The sequence below is a fragment of the Cololabis saira genome, chromosome 20 (genome assembly GCF_033807715.1).
Source record: "Cololabis saira isolate AMF1-May2022 chromosome 20, fColSai1.1, whole genome shotgun sequence".
Classification (NCBI taxonomy): Eukaryota; Metazoa; Chordata; class Actinopteri; order Beloniformes; family Belonidae; genus Cololabis; species Cololabis saira.
Genome location: NC_084606.1, coordinates 52,577 through 69,095, shown reverse-complemented (window position 1 = coordinate 69,095; position 16,519 = coordinate 52,577). Strand labels below are relative to the sequence as shown.

Here is a 16,519-nt window from a genome sequence, read left to right as displayed (position 1 = left end):
TTTATTTTTAATGACGACACAAAACACAAGTTAGACTGAAAGCATAAACCTTTATTAGTCACTTTACACACAAGTAAAGATGAACACTAACTGGTTATTTACTTCTGATGATTAAGTACCCACGTACATTTAGAGATTTTCTTTCACATTATGAAAAATCAAATAAGAGTAAAATATTCACCAGTGAAAAGATTTTAAACACATTTTAAACACAAGTGATGAAGGCTGTTTACAGTCATCATGTTTGCTCTTGAACATTTTCTTTGATATTTCTCAAAAATACTATAAAGTCCACTTTATAATGATGTACTTCAGCAAAGTAGTTGTTGTACTTTGAAAGCCAAAAAAAAGAAAAGATAAAAAAAAGCATATGCAATTATGCCAAAAAGTAAGTACAGTCATCATCGTAATGCTTTACATTCTGGAATGGACAATAATAATAACAGAAAAACAGAAAAAGAAAAAATCAGAGCCTCATCAGGATATAGAAAAAAAATTAAAAAAATTTTTTTTTCCTCAGTCAGACGTATTCGCTGATGACTGCGTGCACCGAACCGTGACGCCCGTACCGTGACGGGACGGGACGAATACAAATACAAATACCGTTACACCCCTACATACTCATATCTGCATACATCTTTCACATATCTTCATATGTTATGTACATGTCAGATGAACACCACATTAGCCTATATGCACCCCATATAGTGTAGTGACCTGATATTTTTAGATGATAATCATACAGAAATTAACCAACATCAAGCTTCACACGGGGTCTTTGAAGAAATCCACATCAGCAGAATAACGAGAGGACACATGTGGCCGCATCATGCAGGAAAAAAAAACCCACAAAAAAAACAACAGCATTTTTATCTTTCTTCAAAGTCAAAACAGCGCAAAACGTATAGGGCTTCAACGGAAGCTCTGATTACATTTACCATTAAGTTTACCGTTAGCATAGCAACTTAAAGGGGACATATTATGAAAAACACATTTTTTCTTGTTTTAACATATATAAAGTGGTCTCCCCTCACCCTGCCAGCACAGGGGAGACAAAATACCATGAATTTCTGCATGGTCTGTGACCCCCGCCTTACAGAGTCCCCCAGTGTCACGTGATTTTTTTTGAGCCGATTGAAATCTGCGCCTAGGGTGACGTCACCCTAGGCGCAGAGGTTCGGCCTCCGCTGCTGAAACCACGCCCACAACCAGCTCTCTCCGCTGCTGGAGCGGTCCTTCCTTGAGCCAGTCGGACGCGGCGCCGCGGCGGAGCGGATCCGGGTTAAATCATCCAGGTTCCTGGGTGGTTTGGGAGCTGGGTCCTCGGGGGTCTGTCCCAGGTCGGATCAGCTTCACCCTCCGAGATTTTCAGCCAAATCTGTCGGTCTGATCACCGGTAACGGGCGATGCGCACTGCTCCAGCCTACTTCCTGGTTCCCATCCCGTCCGACTACATTGTCCAGGTTCCCTGCCGCTTTGGGAGCAGGTATTTCTGGGGTACGTCCCAGGCTGGATCAGCTTCACCCTCCGAGATTTTCAGCGAAATCTGTCGGTTTGATCCCCGGTAACGGGCGATGCGCCCCGAAGCCATGCTGGGCGCCCACCGTGGGGTTGCGGGGCCAGCGCGCAGTGACTAAAGGCTGATTTATGGTTCCGCGTTACACCAACGCAGAGCCTACGGCGTAGGGTACGCGTCGATTTAACGCAGAACCGTAAATCAGGCTCCGATCCGTTTACAGGGTGTAACTGAATGAGAGCATCCGACTATCGAGCTGCGTGACATCGGACGCTCTCTGTCCACACTGAAACTGTTAAACTCTCTCTGTCCACACTGAAACTGTTAAACTCGCGGCCAGTTAGGACAGTCCAATACAAAAAAAATAAAGCAATGGATTTTATTTTGTCGCAGAAGCTTCTCACATGGGACACAGTTTGTGTACGACGCAGCCAGCTGCTCTGGCCGGAGCGAGGTTTATTCTCCTCCCCTGCTACACGTCATTCAGGGAGCCAATCAGCACAGAGCCTCATTATCATAGCCTCCCCTTCCCTTAGAATGAAGCACAGAAAATGAGGTGAAAAGGGGTAAAACTAGAGACAGGGCCCACAGAATGAATTTCTGATTTATGTAGAAAAAACAAGCTTTAGATTGTTTTCAAGACATTCAAGGCCTGTTTAAAATATACATTAAATGCCATAATATGTCTCCTTTAAAACATACTGTATGCCAATAACGCGTTTTTCTTACTTTGGTCCCTTTTTAGAATGTGACATGGTAGTCACTGAAATCTAATTCTTAAGTGTCTGCTCAGTTGCTTTTGACTCAATATTAAAATATAGTGTTAAATAAAGGGAATTGTTCAATAGAACGACACAGACTTCACTTATAAGCTGAACGAAAAACAGATGTCTTGGTGTCATTTTAGAATCATTGCAGGTCCAGAGGTGTTGTGCCACGCCCATGCGATCATGTGAACTCTGAACTTATAAATGTTTGTGAACATTTTGTGAATGTGTGTTTCAACTTTAAAGTCGGTTTCAACCCCGACCAGCCTCCTAAAATGGCCGCCTTGTTGAAAACAACAAGCCCAGCGTGCCTTGCGTGGGGGGCGGCGCCTAAAAGCGGCGCGCATCCAATCACAAGCGAGGCGCTGGTGACGTCACCGCAGCGCGCGGAGGACAAAACTCCGCTGCTGCCACTCTTCTCTCTTTTCCCCTCAACCTTTCATCCGAGCAGCTGGCCAGCTCTGGGCTCCGCGCTGAAGACCACGTGCCGGTCGGTCTGGCCTGGGGATCAGCGCACGCTGAAGCTGCAGATACGGAGCGCGGCTCCGGCTCTCACCTCACACATCTCCCAAGTCCCTGAGAGCTGAAAAGGGGGGGAGTCGCTTCGAAGCTCGGAGGGCCTGGCGGAGCGTGAGACCCGTGATCAGGAGCGCACTGCGCTCCTGATCTTCCTCTTTTCTAACTTCTCTCTCCGCTCTGAGTTTCTCTTGGAAGGACTCTCCGGTCAGCCTGCCCCGCTCAGACCGAGACGCGTCCCGCCGCCCGACGTCCAGGAGGCCCACGCGCTCATCAGCCCAGATGGGAGCCCGCACGTCTGACGAAGTGGACCGGCCCCGCGCGCACCGAGACGACGTGACTAGGCTCCGTGACCGAGAGGGGGACCGCCGGCTGCTACAACGCTGCACCACCGTCCCCTTGTTATTTCAGAGTCGGAAGAAGAAGAGAAAGAGACGGGAGATCGCTTGGACTGTGACCTCCGACCGAAAGAACCCGGCAGAAACCCCTAATCAGCACCCAGAGACCCAGAGGAGGCGTGAGGTTCTGAGTCCTGAGTGTAGTAGTTTAATTTAGAGCATTTCAGTCTACATCTGTGTTCAGAGCTGAGATTACTGTATACATCATCATCATTATCAGCATTATTGTGTACGTTATTATGTAGTTGCCATTTTCTGCCAGTACTTCACGTTTGAAACGCCCGCGTTTGCCATCCGGTCTGATTGCACGTGGCGAGGGCGCGTCCATCTTTAAAATACCACAGAGTCCTGCCGTCTTTAAACACTGCAGCCATCTTTGTGCAGCCACGATGTTTTAAACCGTAGATGTTCATTGATATCATGTTTATTATTGCGTTTGATTCCTCTAACAATCCATGCATTTAAGTTTGATTTTATTGTTGTTGTTTTTCTTGTTAGTTGATGATTTTATGTTAATGTAGTGTGCCAACAGGATTTATTTGGGGTATTGTTTTACAGCTGCATTAGTACCCGTAAATAAATTCTGATTGATTTTAATGAGAAGTTGTTTGTGTTTCATACAATTTTGGTCACAATGGCTGTTTGACAGAGTCAGTGCCGAACTGCACACCTTCAATTGTTATTCTGTAAGTGATAATAGTAAGATTTGCTATTCTGCAGAATAATCCTTAACTCTGAGACTGATTTCTGCTGTTAAGAGTTATCATTTTCCTGGTTAAGGCCCAGGTGGTGCCCCTACGAGAATTATATCATTTTGATCATTCAATTTGATAAATAGTTGACTTTATTAATAATTGTGAATAAAATTATTAATAACCTTCTGATAACCGGACAGCTAGGCTACCCGTTGCACAACAGAGGTAATTTAAATCCAGCACGAATAGTACATATGGTGATAAAAACCACATGAAAAACGCACTACTGTGTGACTATAGTCTAATATTCTGACACTGATGTCTTGTTGTGATTTTGCAGTGAGCAGGAAACTGAAATCCAGCAGGCAAACAAAGAACATTTTTATTTAAATGATGGAACAATGGAACATAAACTGGTGAAAAATCTAATTTAAACAAATTTTTCAGTTGAAACTGAAAACAAAACTCCAGATTTATTTTTCCACAGAACATAACATGTCTAAATCAGTACCTTTAACTGAGCTCTCCAAGTAAAAGCTGTCCCACACTGATCACAGACAATTTTTTATCCAGTGTGAATATGCTGATGACGCCTTAGATGACCTTGTTGGGTAAAAGCTGCCCCACACTGATCACATCTGTAAGCCTTAAATCCAGTGTGAATACGCTGATGACGCCTTAAATGACCTTGTTGGGTAAAAGCTGCCCCACACTGATCACATCTGTAAGGCTTATCTCCAGTGTGAATACGCTGATGACCCCTTAGACTACCTTGTTCGGTAAAAACTGCCCCACACTGATCACATCTGTAAGGCTTATCTCCAGTGTGAATACGCTGATGACTCCTTAGACTACTTTGTTGGGTAAAAGCTGCCCCACACTGATCACATCTGTAAGGCTTTTCTCCAGTGTGAATACGCTGATGATTCCTTAGACTACCTTGTTCGGTAAAAGCTGCCCCACACTGATCACATCTGTAAGGCTTATCTCCAGTGTGAATACGCTGATGACTCCTTAGATGACCTTGTTGGGTAAAAGCTGCCCCACACTGATCACATCTGTAAGGCTTTTCTCCAGTGTGAATACGCTGATGACTCCTTAGACTACCTTGTTCGGTAAAAGCTGTCCCACACTGATCACATCTGTGAGCCTTAAATCCAGTGTGAATACGCTGATGACGCCTTAGAGTACCTTGTTGGGTAAAAGTTGCACCACACTGATCACATCTGTAAGGCTTATCCCCAGTGTGAATACGCTGATGACGCCTTAGACTACCTTGTTGGGTAAAAGCTGCCCCACACTGATCACATTTGTACGGCTTTTCTCCAGTGTGGATATGCTGGTGACGCCTTAAAATAGTTGATGTGGTAAAAGCTTGCCCACACTGATCACAGCTGTACAGCTTGTCTTCAGTATGAATCATCTTTCGGACCTTCAGACCTGGTGTAGTGGTGAGGACTTTATCCCTCCTATTTTTTCTCTCTTTGGCTTTATGTTTCTGTAAGGAAAGAGAAAAAGACTTAGATCCTGTTGTTGGCTGAACTGACAAACCTTTTTCAGTTCATGTCAAGTGCTGTCTGTCATGTGTGCAGTGAAACAATGAAGAGTTTTATGTCTGAGTGCTATGTTAAGCATGTTCTGTTATCAATGGCTCTTGACAGCCAGAAACATTCACATAAAACATCTCAATATGTCAAAACAAACGTGTGAAGGGCTAAAGCTACCCACCTTCAGAGCAAAATCATAAATTGTTCATAGAAATTCCACTGAAAGGATGCAGGGATTGAAGGTGTAATTTTTGTAGAGCAAATGTTCAGATTTTGGCCGTTGTTTGTATTGTTGTTGTTTCAAACTCTGTGAGCTGGTCAGGTTGAAAATATATTTTTACAGAGATGGACAATTGTGTAGCACATATGTTCAATATATTAAATACATTTCAGGTGTGTGTGTGTGTGTGTGTGTGTGCGCAGCGGCGGGGTGGCACCATTCCCAGGTGTCTATGTCTTATGTTGTCAGTATGAATGGGGGGATGTTGGACCGGTTCCCCCTCCGTCTGGGGGCTCCGGGGGCGCCAGGGGCGCCCGTGGAGGTACGGTGGGGCCCTGGCCCGGCTCGGAGGGCCGGCCCCCATCAACTGGATGGCCGGTGGGGGAGCGTGGGCGTCTTTTCAGGGCCGGCTCTGCTGGTCCTGCCTCCTGGCTTCGGCCTCTGCTCCCCCTCCTTCCCCCCCTTACACGATTCATACGCACATAGGAGAGGGGGCGGAGGGTCCGGGTCGTGGGGGGCATTGTCCCGCGTGGCCCGCCTCACGGTTTTAACAGCACTGTAGACACTGCACATTCAACACTTATTAAATACATTTGACAAGGACATTTCGTTCGGGAGGGGGGTTCGGTGTCAAATTAATACCTTGTCCTACCCTCCCTGTTTTTATGGCATTAATCACATGCACTCAACACCAGGGGCGGGAGGGGGTCCCACATCACCCGCGCTCCCTCGCCGGCCTGGGACAGGTGGGTCGCGACGCCCGGGCCTGGCGGGGCTCGCCATGCAGCCTGGGGTGCCTTCTGGCTGTGCTGGACCCCGGTGCTGGAAACGGTGCGTGAATGTGCGTCTGTGTCGGTGAGAATGCGGTATGGAAGGGTCCTGCCATGGAGGATTTGGGCCTCCATTGGCAGGACAACAAAATGTAATAATTTATTAATATTATGTTATACAAAGATGGTTATTATTATTATTATTATTATTATTATTATTATTATTATTATTATTATTATTATTATTATTATTATTATTATTATTATTATATTACTACTACTACTATTATTATTATTATTATTGTGATAGTATATCATATTATTATTAGTATAGATATCAGATAGGTGAATGGATGAATGAATGGGATGCCTGGGTCTAAGGCCCTCCGTTGTCGGGCCCTCCGTTGTCGGGCCCGCGCGGGTGTCGCCCTGTTGGGGGGTTCCCTCTCTCCGGGCCCGTCTCCGGGCCCGTCTCCGGTCCCCCCCGCTGCCTCCGCGGCGGGGTGCCCCTCTGGTCTTGGAAGGCCACTTTCGTGGGGGTGGGTGCTCCTGCCCGCGTCGGCGGCCGGGGCGGCTCTGTCTCTCCGGGCAGGCTGGCCCCTCGCCGGGTGGGGGTCGTTGGCCTGGAGGGTGAGGGCCTCCTGGCCGCATGTCCGGCCCGGACCGGGTGGCCGGGGATTGTCTGGGTCACGGCTGCTTCTTCCCGTGTCGTGGGGGCCCCGTCCGCAGGCCCCTTCGGCCGCCGCCGGGGAGGGGGGGGGCTTCGCTGGCGGTGGGTTGCCTCCTTCCTACCTCTCCCCTCTGTGGGGTTGCTGGTGGCCTGTGTTCCGGGTTCTTCCTGGTCGGCCCCTGGTCTCGCGGGTGGCGGGGTTGCTCCCCCCCCTCCCCCACTATAGATACACTTCAGGTGGAGCTTTGTTTGGTTTATTACACACACATACACACACACACACACACACACACACACACACACACACATACACACACACATACACACACACACACACACACACACATACACATACCCACATACATACACATAGCCACATAGACATATACACACTCACGTACACGTATACATATTCATACATTCATGCATGCACACATACACACACACACACACACAGACATAGCCACACGTATGCATACACACACACAGTTACATTTAGCCACACATATACACTCTCATACACACACACACACACTCACACATATATAGCCACTCAGTCACACACGTATACATACACATACACACATACACACACATAACCACAAAGACATGTACACACACGCACGCATACTCTCACACACACACACACACACACACACACACACACACACACACACACACACACACGCATGATCATATACATACACACACACACACACACATAGACATACATACTGGCTTGTTCACCTGCATGCTCGCTCTGTAGTTTTTGGGGTTAGTTAGCGGTAGCTTAGCTCAGACTGTGATTTGGGTTGATTGCTGCTTGTAGTTTTGGTCGGCTCTGTATTGGTTTTGTTGGTTTTGTGTTTTGTTTGTGGTTTTTAGTTGCAGATTTCCAGTGCTTGACGTGTGCCTCCGTGTGTTCCTGCTTCCTGGATTGACAGTGGATGTCACCCCAAATAACTTGGGTGTACCTGTTTAGAATTCACTTAAATCTTCCTGTGTGAATTAGTGTGAAGACGAGGTGACCCGTTCCCTTTTCAGGGAAATAAAGGCTGTTCGCTGTACGGTTCGATTTAAAGCAGAACCGTAATTCAGGCTTTAAGATCCGTTTACGGGCGCACGGTGGCGCAGCAGGTAGTGCAGCCGTCTCACAGCAAGAAGGTCCTGGGTTCGATTCCCGCCGGGGACGCTGTGGGCGCTGAAGTGTGTGTTAAGTTCCCCCATGACTTCAGCGCCCACACCCTGGGTGGGGTTGGAGAAAGGATCTTTCTGTGTGGAGTTTGCATGTTCTCCCCGTGTTCCCCTGGGTAGCTAATGGGAGCTACCCTCACAAAAACATGCAAAAGTCCTGGGCTATACATGTCCCCTCTGGCCGGCCAGGGCGCCAGATGGGGTGGGGAGGATCTGGCCGGAATAACGTGATCCTTCCACGCGCTACGTCCGGCCGGAGAATCCTCACCCTGTCTGGTGAAAAGATGCGGTCCATCACTCCTCAGGATAAGAAGGAGACCTGAGCTCAGTGTAGGGCCCTCCCTGGGTTGGCAGAGGGGAGCAATGTCCAGGACTGTCTAGGTAGGAGCACTGGGTGAATTGAATCTCTGGAAGTTATGGTTTTAAAAAAAGAAAGAAAAAAAAAAAAGATCTGTTTACACCGTGTAACTGCATGCGAGCGTCCGACTATCGCGACGAGCTGCGTGACATCGGACGCTCTCTGTCCACACTGAAACCGTTAAACTCTCTCTGTCCACACTGAAACCGTTAAACTCGCTGCCAGTTAGGACAGTCCAATACAAAAAAAATAAAGCAATGGCATTTATTTTGTCACTGTTACTTTGTCCCTCGAATGGGAGACGCTTTAATAGTGTACGGAGCCGCTGCTCTTCTCCCCGGAGCAAGGCTTTGTGCCCTCCCCTTCTACACGTCATTCAGGCAGCCAATCAGCACAGAGCCTCATTATCATAGCCCCGCCCCCTTGGAATCCCTCATAGAGAAGGAGGTTAGAAACGGTAAAAATAGAGAAATGGCTCAGAGGTTGAATTTCTCATTTATGTAGAAAAAACAACCAAAAGCTTGGCCTGTTTAAAATATACATTAAATGGCATAATAGGTCCCCTTTAAGAAGATAGGATGTCTGGTTTTGTTTTGAAATGTGATTTTGATGTGAACAGGATCCCCATTAAAGGAGCCGTCTGTAAGAAATGTCCAAAACTGGTACTGCAGTCACTTTCAAAATACTGTTGAGCGGCGTGTACCCTCCCCCTCCTCCCCCCGACCAGAGGTTGCCAGGTAGGCTGCAGAATGCAGCAGGAACGTAGGCTGCCATGGCTGCCATAATTAGAGCTGAGCTGGCAACCCGGATGCTGAAACAATACTGACTTGGTGATTGGGAGATAGGTGGAGGGTGGAGCTTCAGAAACAATACTGACTTGGTGATTGGGAGATAGGTGGAGGGTGGAGCTTCAGAAACAATACTGACTTGGTGATTGGGAGATAGGTGGAGGGTGGAGCTTCAGAAACAATACTGACTTGGTGATTGGGAGATAGGTGGAGGGTGGAGCTTCAGAAACAATACTGACTTGGTGATTGGGAGATAGGTGGAGGGTGGAGCTTCAGAAACATTACTGACTTGGTGATTGGGAGATAGGTGGAGGGTGGAGCTTCAGAAACAATACTGACTTGGTGATTGGGAGATAGGTGGAGGGTGGAGCTTCAACATAAACATCAGTTGAGGGCTGCAACTCCTCTTTTTAAACTGGAATATCCTGGCTTGAGTGCTGTTGGCAGTGACATAAGTATTTGAAGTGAACATGATTTTTAAATGTCTGTTGACATATCGGGGTCATTTTATGATTTGTTTTATTATTGCTCTTACATACAGCTCCTTTAAGTTATCTAATTTTCACAAACCAATACTTAGTCTTTGGAAAATGGTATTTGTCCACAACTTCTCTCCTCATAAGTCAACTTTATGGAACAATTACAATTAGTAGAAAATCCGTATTTAAAAGTAATTGGTTTGATAAAGTCATTATATATGTATCTGACTTAATGGATAGTAAAGGGATTCTTTTAAGTTAGACAGATTTCCAAAAAATATATAATTTAAATTGTTCTTATAGAGAATTCAACAAAATATGTAGCGTTATTCCTCTACAATTAATTTACCTAATTCAAAACGTTTTGGTGTATAATACAGCTTCAAATGTATTACCAAATCTATTGATGGAAGGATGGACTGATAAAAAGTGTGGTAACAAGTTTATTTGTAATGTTTTTAAATCCAGATTGTTCCATGATCTTTGCAGAAGGATAATTCCACAGGATTCTTGCATGGTAAATATAAACACATGAAACAAAGCGCATTTCCAATGTATTAAATGGCCTATTTTGCTTACAGTTAAATAAGTACATTTTAAAATTATGAATTAGGTCTATTCTGTGGCAGAATTTCTTAAAAAAGCTTTAAATTTGAGGTAGATCAATGTTCCTTCTGCAAAAAGGATGAACACTGGATCATTTGGTTTATCAATGTCCTTTGTCTCATTGTTTCTGGACAGACACACACAATTGGATTTCTCTTCAAATTAATAATGTTCCACCTTTTGAATTAAGCCATATTATTTTCTTCATGGGTGATTTGGAATTTTCTGTTTCTGATATTATTAATATAATTTTGTTACTGGGTAAGTAGCATACTCATTGTGCCAAATGGAGAAATTGTAAACCCTTTTGGGGTTTTATTAACGATTTTAAGATTTTTTTCACATGTCTCAAAAGAGTAGAAAACAAAAATACAAGTAAAACAAGTCTAGACATTGCTCGTTATTTGTTATTCTAATTTAATAATTCCTCTCCTTTTTTATGCTCCATTATGTGAATTTAAATGCTTAATATATTTTGTTATTCATATGCACCTTTTAATTCTTAGAGCGCCTTGTTTTTTTTTTTGTATTCCTTACAATAATCCACATTTTTTATTTTCCTTTCTTTTCATATTGCATTTAAATTGATATTTGTCCATTATCCTCTTTGAGAGTTTGTATATTTTCAATAAAGTTTTGTTACAAAAAGAAAAGAAAGAAAAAGCTGCTGACAATGAACTAAAGTGTTTGGATGATCAGCAGCAACAGAAAGAGCGAGGAGGAGCGGGAACGTGGACCTGAACACTGACCTGCAGACCAGCGGAGGAAGAGTCCGCTTTGGTCCTGCTGCTGGACTCCTGGTCCTGGTCCTGGTCCTGATCCTGGATCTGGTCCTGGTCCTGGATCTGGTCCTGGTCCTGGATCTGGTCCTGGTCCATCACATGCAGCAAGTTCAGCCAGAGAACAGAAAGGAGGGAGAAACAATGAAAAGAGAGAGCGATCAGAACTTCCCTCACCAGCTGAACTGTTCCCGTCCAGACACTGGTGTTTGTGTAATAACTGGAGAGCAGACGTGGAGCGTTTCTACCACTTCAGCTGGATTCAGTTACAGATCCATGGTTTTGTCTCAGACACCAACAGCACTTCCTGCTTCTCAGTCGGGCCAAACCATTTCCATGGAAACACTAGGGGGGGTGGGAACTCCCACTATAACACGATCCCATAACATCTCCCCTTTGTTACATAACCAGTACTCGAGTTGAGGGGGGCGAGGGGGGGTGGCATCCCCCTCTGGAATAAAAATGGTCCAAATCATCCCCCCCGAAATAAAAACGGTCCAAATCATCCCCCCCTGAAATAAAAACGGTCCAAATCATCCCCCCCGAAATAAAAACGGTCCAAATCATCCCCCCCTGAAATAAAAACGGTCCAAATCATCCCCCCTGAAATAAAAACGGTCCAAATCATCCCCCTCTGAAATAAAAACGGTCCAAATCATCCCCCCTGAAATAAAAACGGTCCAAATCATCCCCCTCTGAAATAAAAACGGTCCAAATCATCCCCCCCTGAAATAAAAACGGTCCAAATCATCCCCCTCTGAAATAAAAACGGTCCAAATCATCCCCCTCTGAAATAAAAACGGTCCAAATCATCCCCCCCTGAAATAAAAACGGTCCAATCATCCCCCCTGTAAAACTGCCATCCCTCCTTTCCATCCCTTATGTCATTTCATCAATGAATGTGGTTTTACTGCTATTTCAACATTTAGAGTCATCACCAGAAAAATAACTTACTTGACAATTTTCACCTGTTTCAAGTAGATTTTCACTTGAAATAAGTAGGAAAATCTGCCAGTGGGACAAGATATTTCAAGTGAAAATCTACTTGAAACAGGTGAAAATTGTTGTTTTTTCCAGTGATGAGTCTTGTTTTAAGTGTAATGAGATTTCTTTACTAAAATGAGACACTTTAACTAGAAATAAGACAAATATTCTTGTTAAGATTGTGAGTTTTTGCAGTGATCCATGTTACTTATCCTGTGAAGGACAGAGTCATATTGATAAGTTCAGAAAAGTGTTTTTTATTGTTGTGTTTTGATGTATTTAATGTAAGCCCAATGGATATTTAAAGCTTACAGAAGGCTGCATTTAACTGCTGCTATGTCATTCCTGCAGTATTTCTGCAGCTGTTTTGGTCACTGCTATTATTTGTAATATATTATATTATTTGTAATCAGCACAAATTATCTGTCCCCATATGATAAAATCCACCACCCCCCCTGATTGTTTTTACAACTCCAGTACTGTACAGAGCAGCTTAACATAGCCCTTATTGCACTTCATTGTTTAACTATTACAACTTTAATTCAAGTAACTCCGTAAATTCCAGGTTTAGGCTGTTGTGTGAAGTTAAAGGAGCTGTATGTAAGAGCAATAATAAAACGAATCATAAAATGACCCCGATATGTCAACAGACATTTAAAAATCATGTTAATTTCAAATACTTATGTCACTGACAACAGCACTCAAGCCAGGATATTCCAGTTTAAAAAGAGGAGTTGCAGCCCTCAACTGATGTTTATGTTGAAGCTCCACCCTCCACCTATCTCCCAATCACCAAGTCAGTATTGTTTCTGAAGCTCCACCCTCCACCTATCTCCCAATCACCAAGTCAGTATTGTTTCTGAAGCTCCACCCTCCTCCTATCTCCCAATCACCAAGTCAGTATTGTTTCTGAAGCTCCACCCTCCACCTATCTCCCAATCACCAAGTCAGTATTGTTTCTGAAGCTCCACCCTCCACCTATCTCCCAATCACCAAGTCAGTATTGTTTCTGAAGCTCCACCCTCCACCTATCTCCCAATCACCAAGTCAGTATTGTTTCTGAAGCTCCACCCTCCACCTATCTCCCAATCACCAAGTCAGTATTGTTTCTGAAGCTCCACCCTCCACCTATCTCCCAATCACCAAGTCAGTATTGTTTCTGAAGCTCCACCCTCCACCTATCTCCCAATAACCAAGTCAGTATTGTTTCTGAAGCTCCACCCTCCACCTATCTCCCAATCACCAAGTCAGTATTGTTTCTGATGCTCCACCCTCCACCTATCTCCCAATCACCAAGTCAGTATTGTTTCGGCATCCGGGTTGCCAGCTGGGCTCTAATTATGGCAGCCATGGCAGCCTACGTTCGTGCTGCATTCTGCAGCCTACCTGGCAACCTCTGGTCGGGGGGAGGAGGGGGAGGGTACACGCCGCTCAACAATATTTTGAAAGTGACTGCAGTACCAGTTTTGGCCAGTTCTTACAGACGGCTCCTTTAATCCAACCCCTACAGTACGGTATAAACCTGGTTATGTCTCAGCCAATCAGAGGGCTGGTTGTTTCTACGTAGGGATCGGGATGGGCGAGTGAGGCGTTCAAGTACACACATCACACAATTTATATTACAGTAAAAGTAACGAAATCAAACGGTAAATAACATAATTACACTACTAGAAGGTGACTGCTGATGAATTCATCTCAGACAACATTCGATAATCATAGCCAGACAGCTAGTAGTGGCAAGTGGAATCATTAACTCCGTTACATCAACATACACATACAGTGTACGTAAACGCCGCTTACTCGTTGGTCGCTCAGTGATTTTTGATACACTTTTTTTTTTTCTTCACAAAACAATCAATTATCTACAGATATTCAACATTTGGGGTGGTTGAGAGCATAAAAAAAATAAAATTTAAAATAAAAGATACACTTACTGACAAGCAATGGGAAGTGTATTAATAAAAATTAAGAAACAGAGACAGTTTCATATAAGCTTTTGGCAATATCGTTTTCTTCACACATCAGTTTTAGAGACGCTAAGTAAAGTTTACATTCATTTTTCTGATGTATAATGGAGGGTTTGCTGTTATTCCATTTGCATTTTGTATGTGATATTTTACCTAGTAAAATAACTAGATTGACCATGTTCGATATATTTATTGGAAGATTATCCGTCAAAAGATGGTTGTCATACCCAGTGTTTAACCAGCTGTAGGTTCCTGCCAGGATTGTAATGAGATTAAAGAGTAGAACAAATGCTCAACCGTTTCCGGCTCTTCTAGGCAAAACCCACAGGGTTTTACTACAAAGTTAAATCTTTTGTGCAGAAATTCAGCAGCTGGGTATATGTTGTTCAAAACTTTAAATTGCATCTCTTTTATTTTTGGGGCTATTGGTAATTTGATACATTTACAGAATTTATTAGTTAGTATTTTGTCAGTTCCAATTTTTAATTTGGCTGGTGAGTTAAAATCAAAAAATAATTTGCATTTTAGAACTTTTTCAATAACCTTGTTATTACATTTCTGGTCACTAATGTGTAATTCATTAAGTTTAGTTCTGGAATTTTAACTGAAACATTTGAGTATATGAACGTATTCTGTATCAGGTGTATTAAAGGAAGTGGGATGGCTTTTAGAATACGATGGAATTCTCTGGAAGAGAAATTTATATTATACTTCTCAATAAATGAATGAAACTAAATGAATTGGCCAAACAAATAAACAATACAATCTTTTTTCTGACACCATTGTTGTTTAAATAAGGTTTTCCTATTGATTGTAATGGTCCTGTTATTCCACAAAGTGGTGGCATGTGGTTTGAAATTGTGTGTAAATATCATTTTCCAGTAATGCAAAATTTGTTTATGGAAATTTGATAACTTTATAGGAAATTTACAGATTTCAAAGTCACAACTCATCAACAATTCTATCCCTCCAACTTTCTGTAATCAGCTCCTTGGTCTGTGGAACCATAAAGAATCAGGCTTTGCAAAGTATTTTTAATCCAGTTCAGTTTGAAAGTTCCATTCATAGATGGAGACCACCAAGGTCGTAGTTTTTAATAAGGTGAGATCTTTTTAAATAGTGGGATTTGTTTCTACATATGAAATTAAAGATCACTGAGTTTGCTGTTTTGATTTTTTAAGGAGAAAAGTACATGGATTGACACAGATAAACTAATTTGGATATTCCCTCTGCTTTGGTCAATAGGACTCTAGAATAGACAGATCTCTTATAAGCCAGTGATTTGGAGATTTTTTTATGTTATCTATTTTCTTTTCTATGTTGATTTGTTCTCTTTTATTTTTATCTTTACATATTGTTATACCCAATATTTTACTTCATTCTTTACAGGATCGTCTGCACCTGTGTCTCGTTAACCCTTGTGTATATCTGGTCTTGTCTTTTCCCTTGTTCCCTGCTGGTCCGTACTGTTTGTTCCTCCCTGTTCTCCACGTCTTTTTTGTAGTTTTTCTTGGTCACGTTCATGCTCTGGTTTTTGTATCCTGCACTGCAGCGCTTTTGGTTTTGTTTTGACAAATAACAAGTGGGAAACAGAGACGTACAACGGTCGTATTCTTGGTGGGAGTTAAGAGTCCAGCAGTTTAACTTTCCTCATCCATCCATTTCAATTCAGGACCACAAGGATCTGCTGGACTTCATCCGGGTCTCTTTGGGGGAAAGTCAGCGACACACCTGGACAGGTCACGTGTCCATCGAAGGACACACTTCCACATCACAGTTGGATAAAACGGAATTATGGGCCAGTCCCAATCCCCCCCTAGTCCTACTTTTCAGCACTACCCCTAAATTTTGCGCGTTCCCGTGAGGGTAGTGGTGTCCCAATTCCTCTTTGCATGTAGGGCTAGTGGACATAACGAGGGTTAGTGTGTATGAATCTAGCCCTTCACAACGAGGGATTTCAGATATTGACTCGCTGACCAAGGGCCAGAGAAAATCTCCCAGAATGCTTTACGTCATCATTTGCAGACTGAATCAAACAAAAAAACATGGCGGACATTTCTCCTTTTTAGTGAATAAAATCAATATTTTGAGTTAGTTTCTGCATAAAAATGCATTTTGATTACATTTCTAGTGAGAAATATATATTTTACTTTCATAATATTCACTCAGTGAATGTACATAATCACTCACTTGCCCGTTGTTGCGAAGTTTTTTCAGATCTTGCCAGAATAAAAGCTTATTTATGGTTCCGCGTACCCTACGCCG

At 43.5% G+C, this 16,519-nt stretch overlaps 1 protein-coding gene across 1 annotated transcript in view; it reads right to left on the bottom strand.

Annotated features, from left to right (window-relative positions):
• Positions 1-2,840: 2,840 nt before the first annotated feature.
• Positions 2,841-16,519, bottom strand: part of LOC133420883 (alpha-tectorin-like) — a 31,413-nt gene continuing 17,734 nt past the window's right edge. Inside the window, exon 19 of the mRNA XM_061710763.1 lies at positions 2,841-3,197. Within this exon, the coding sequence (XP_061566747.1) occupies positions 2,841-3,197 (357 nt within the window). The remainder of the gene's footprint in view (positions 3,198-16,519) is intronic.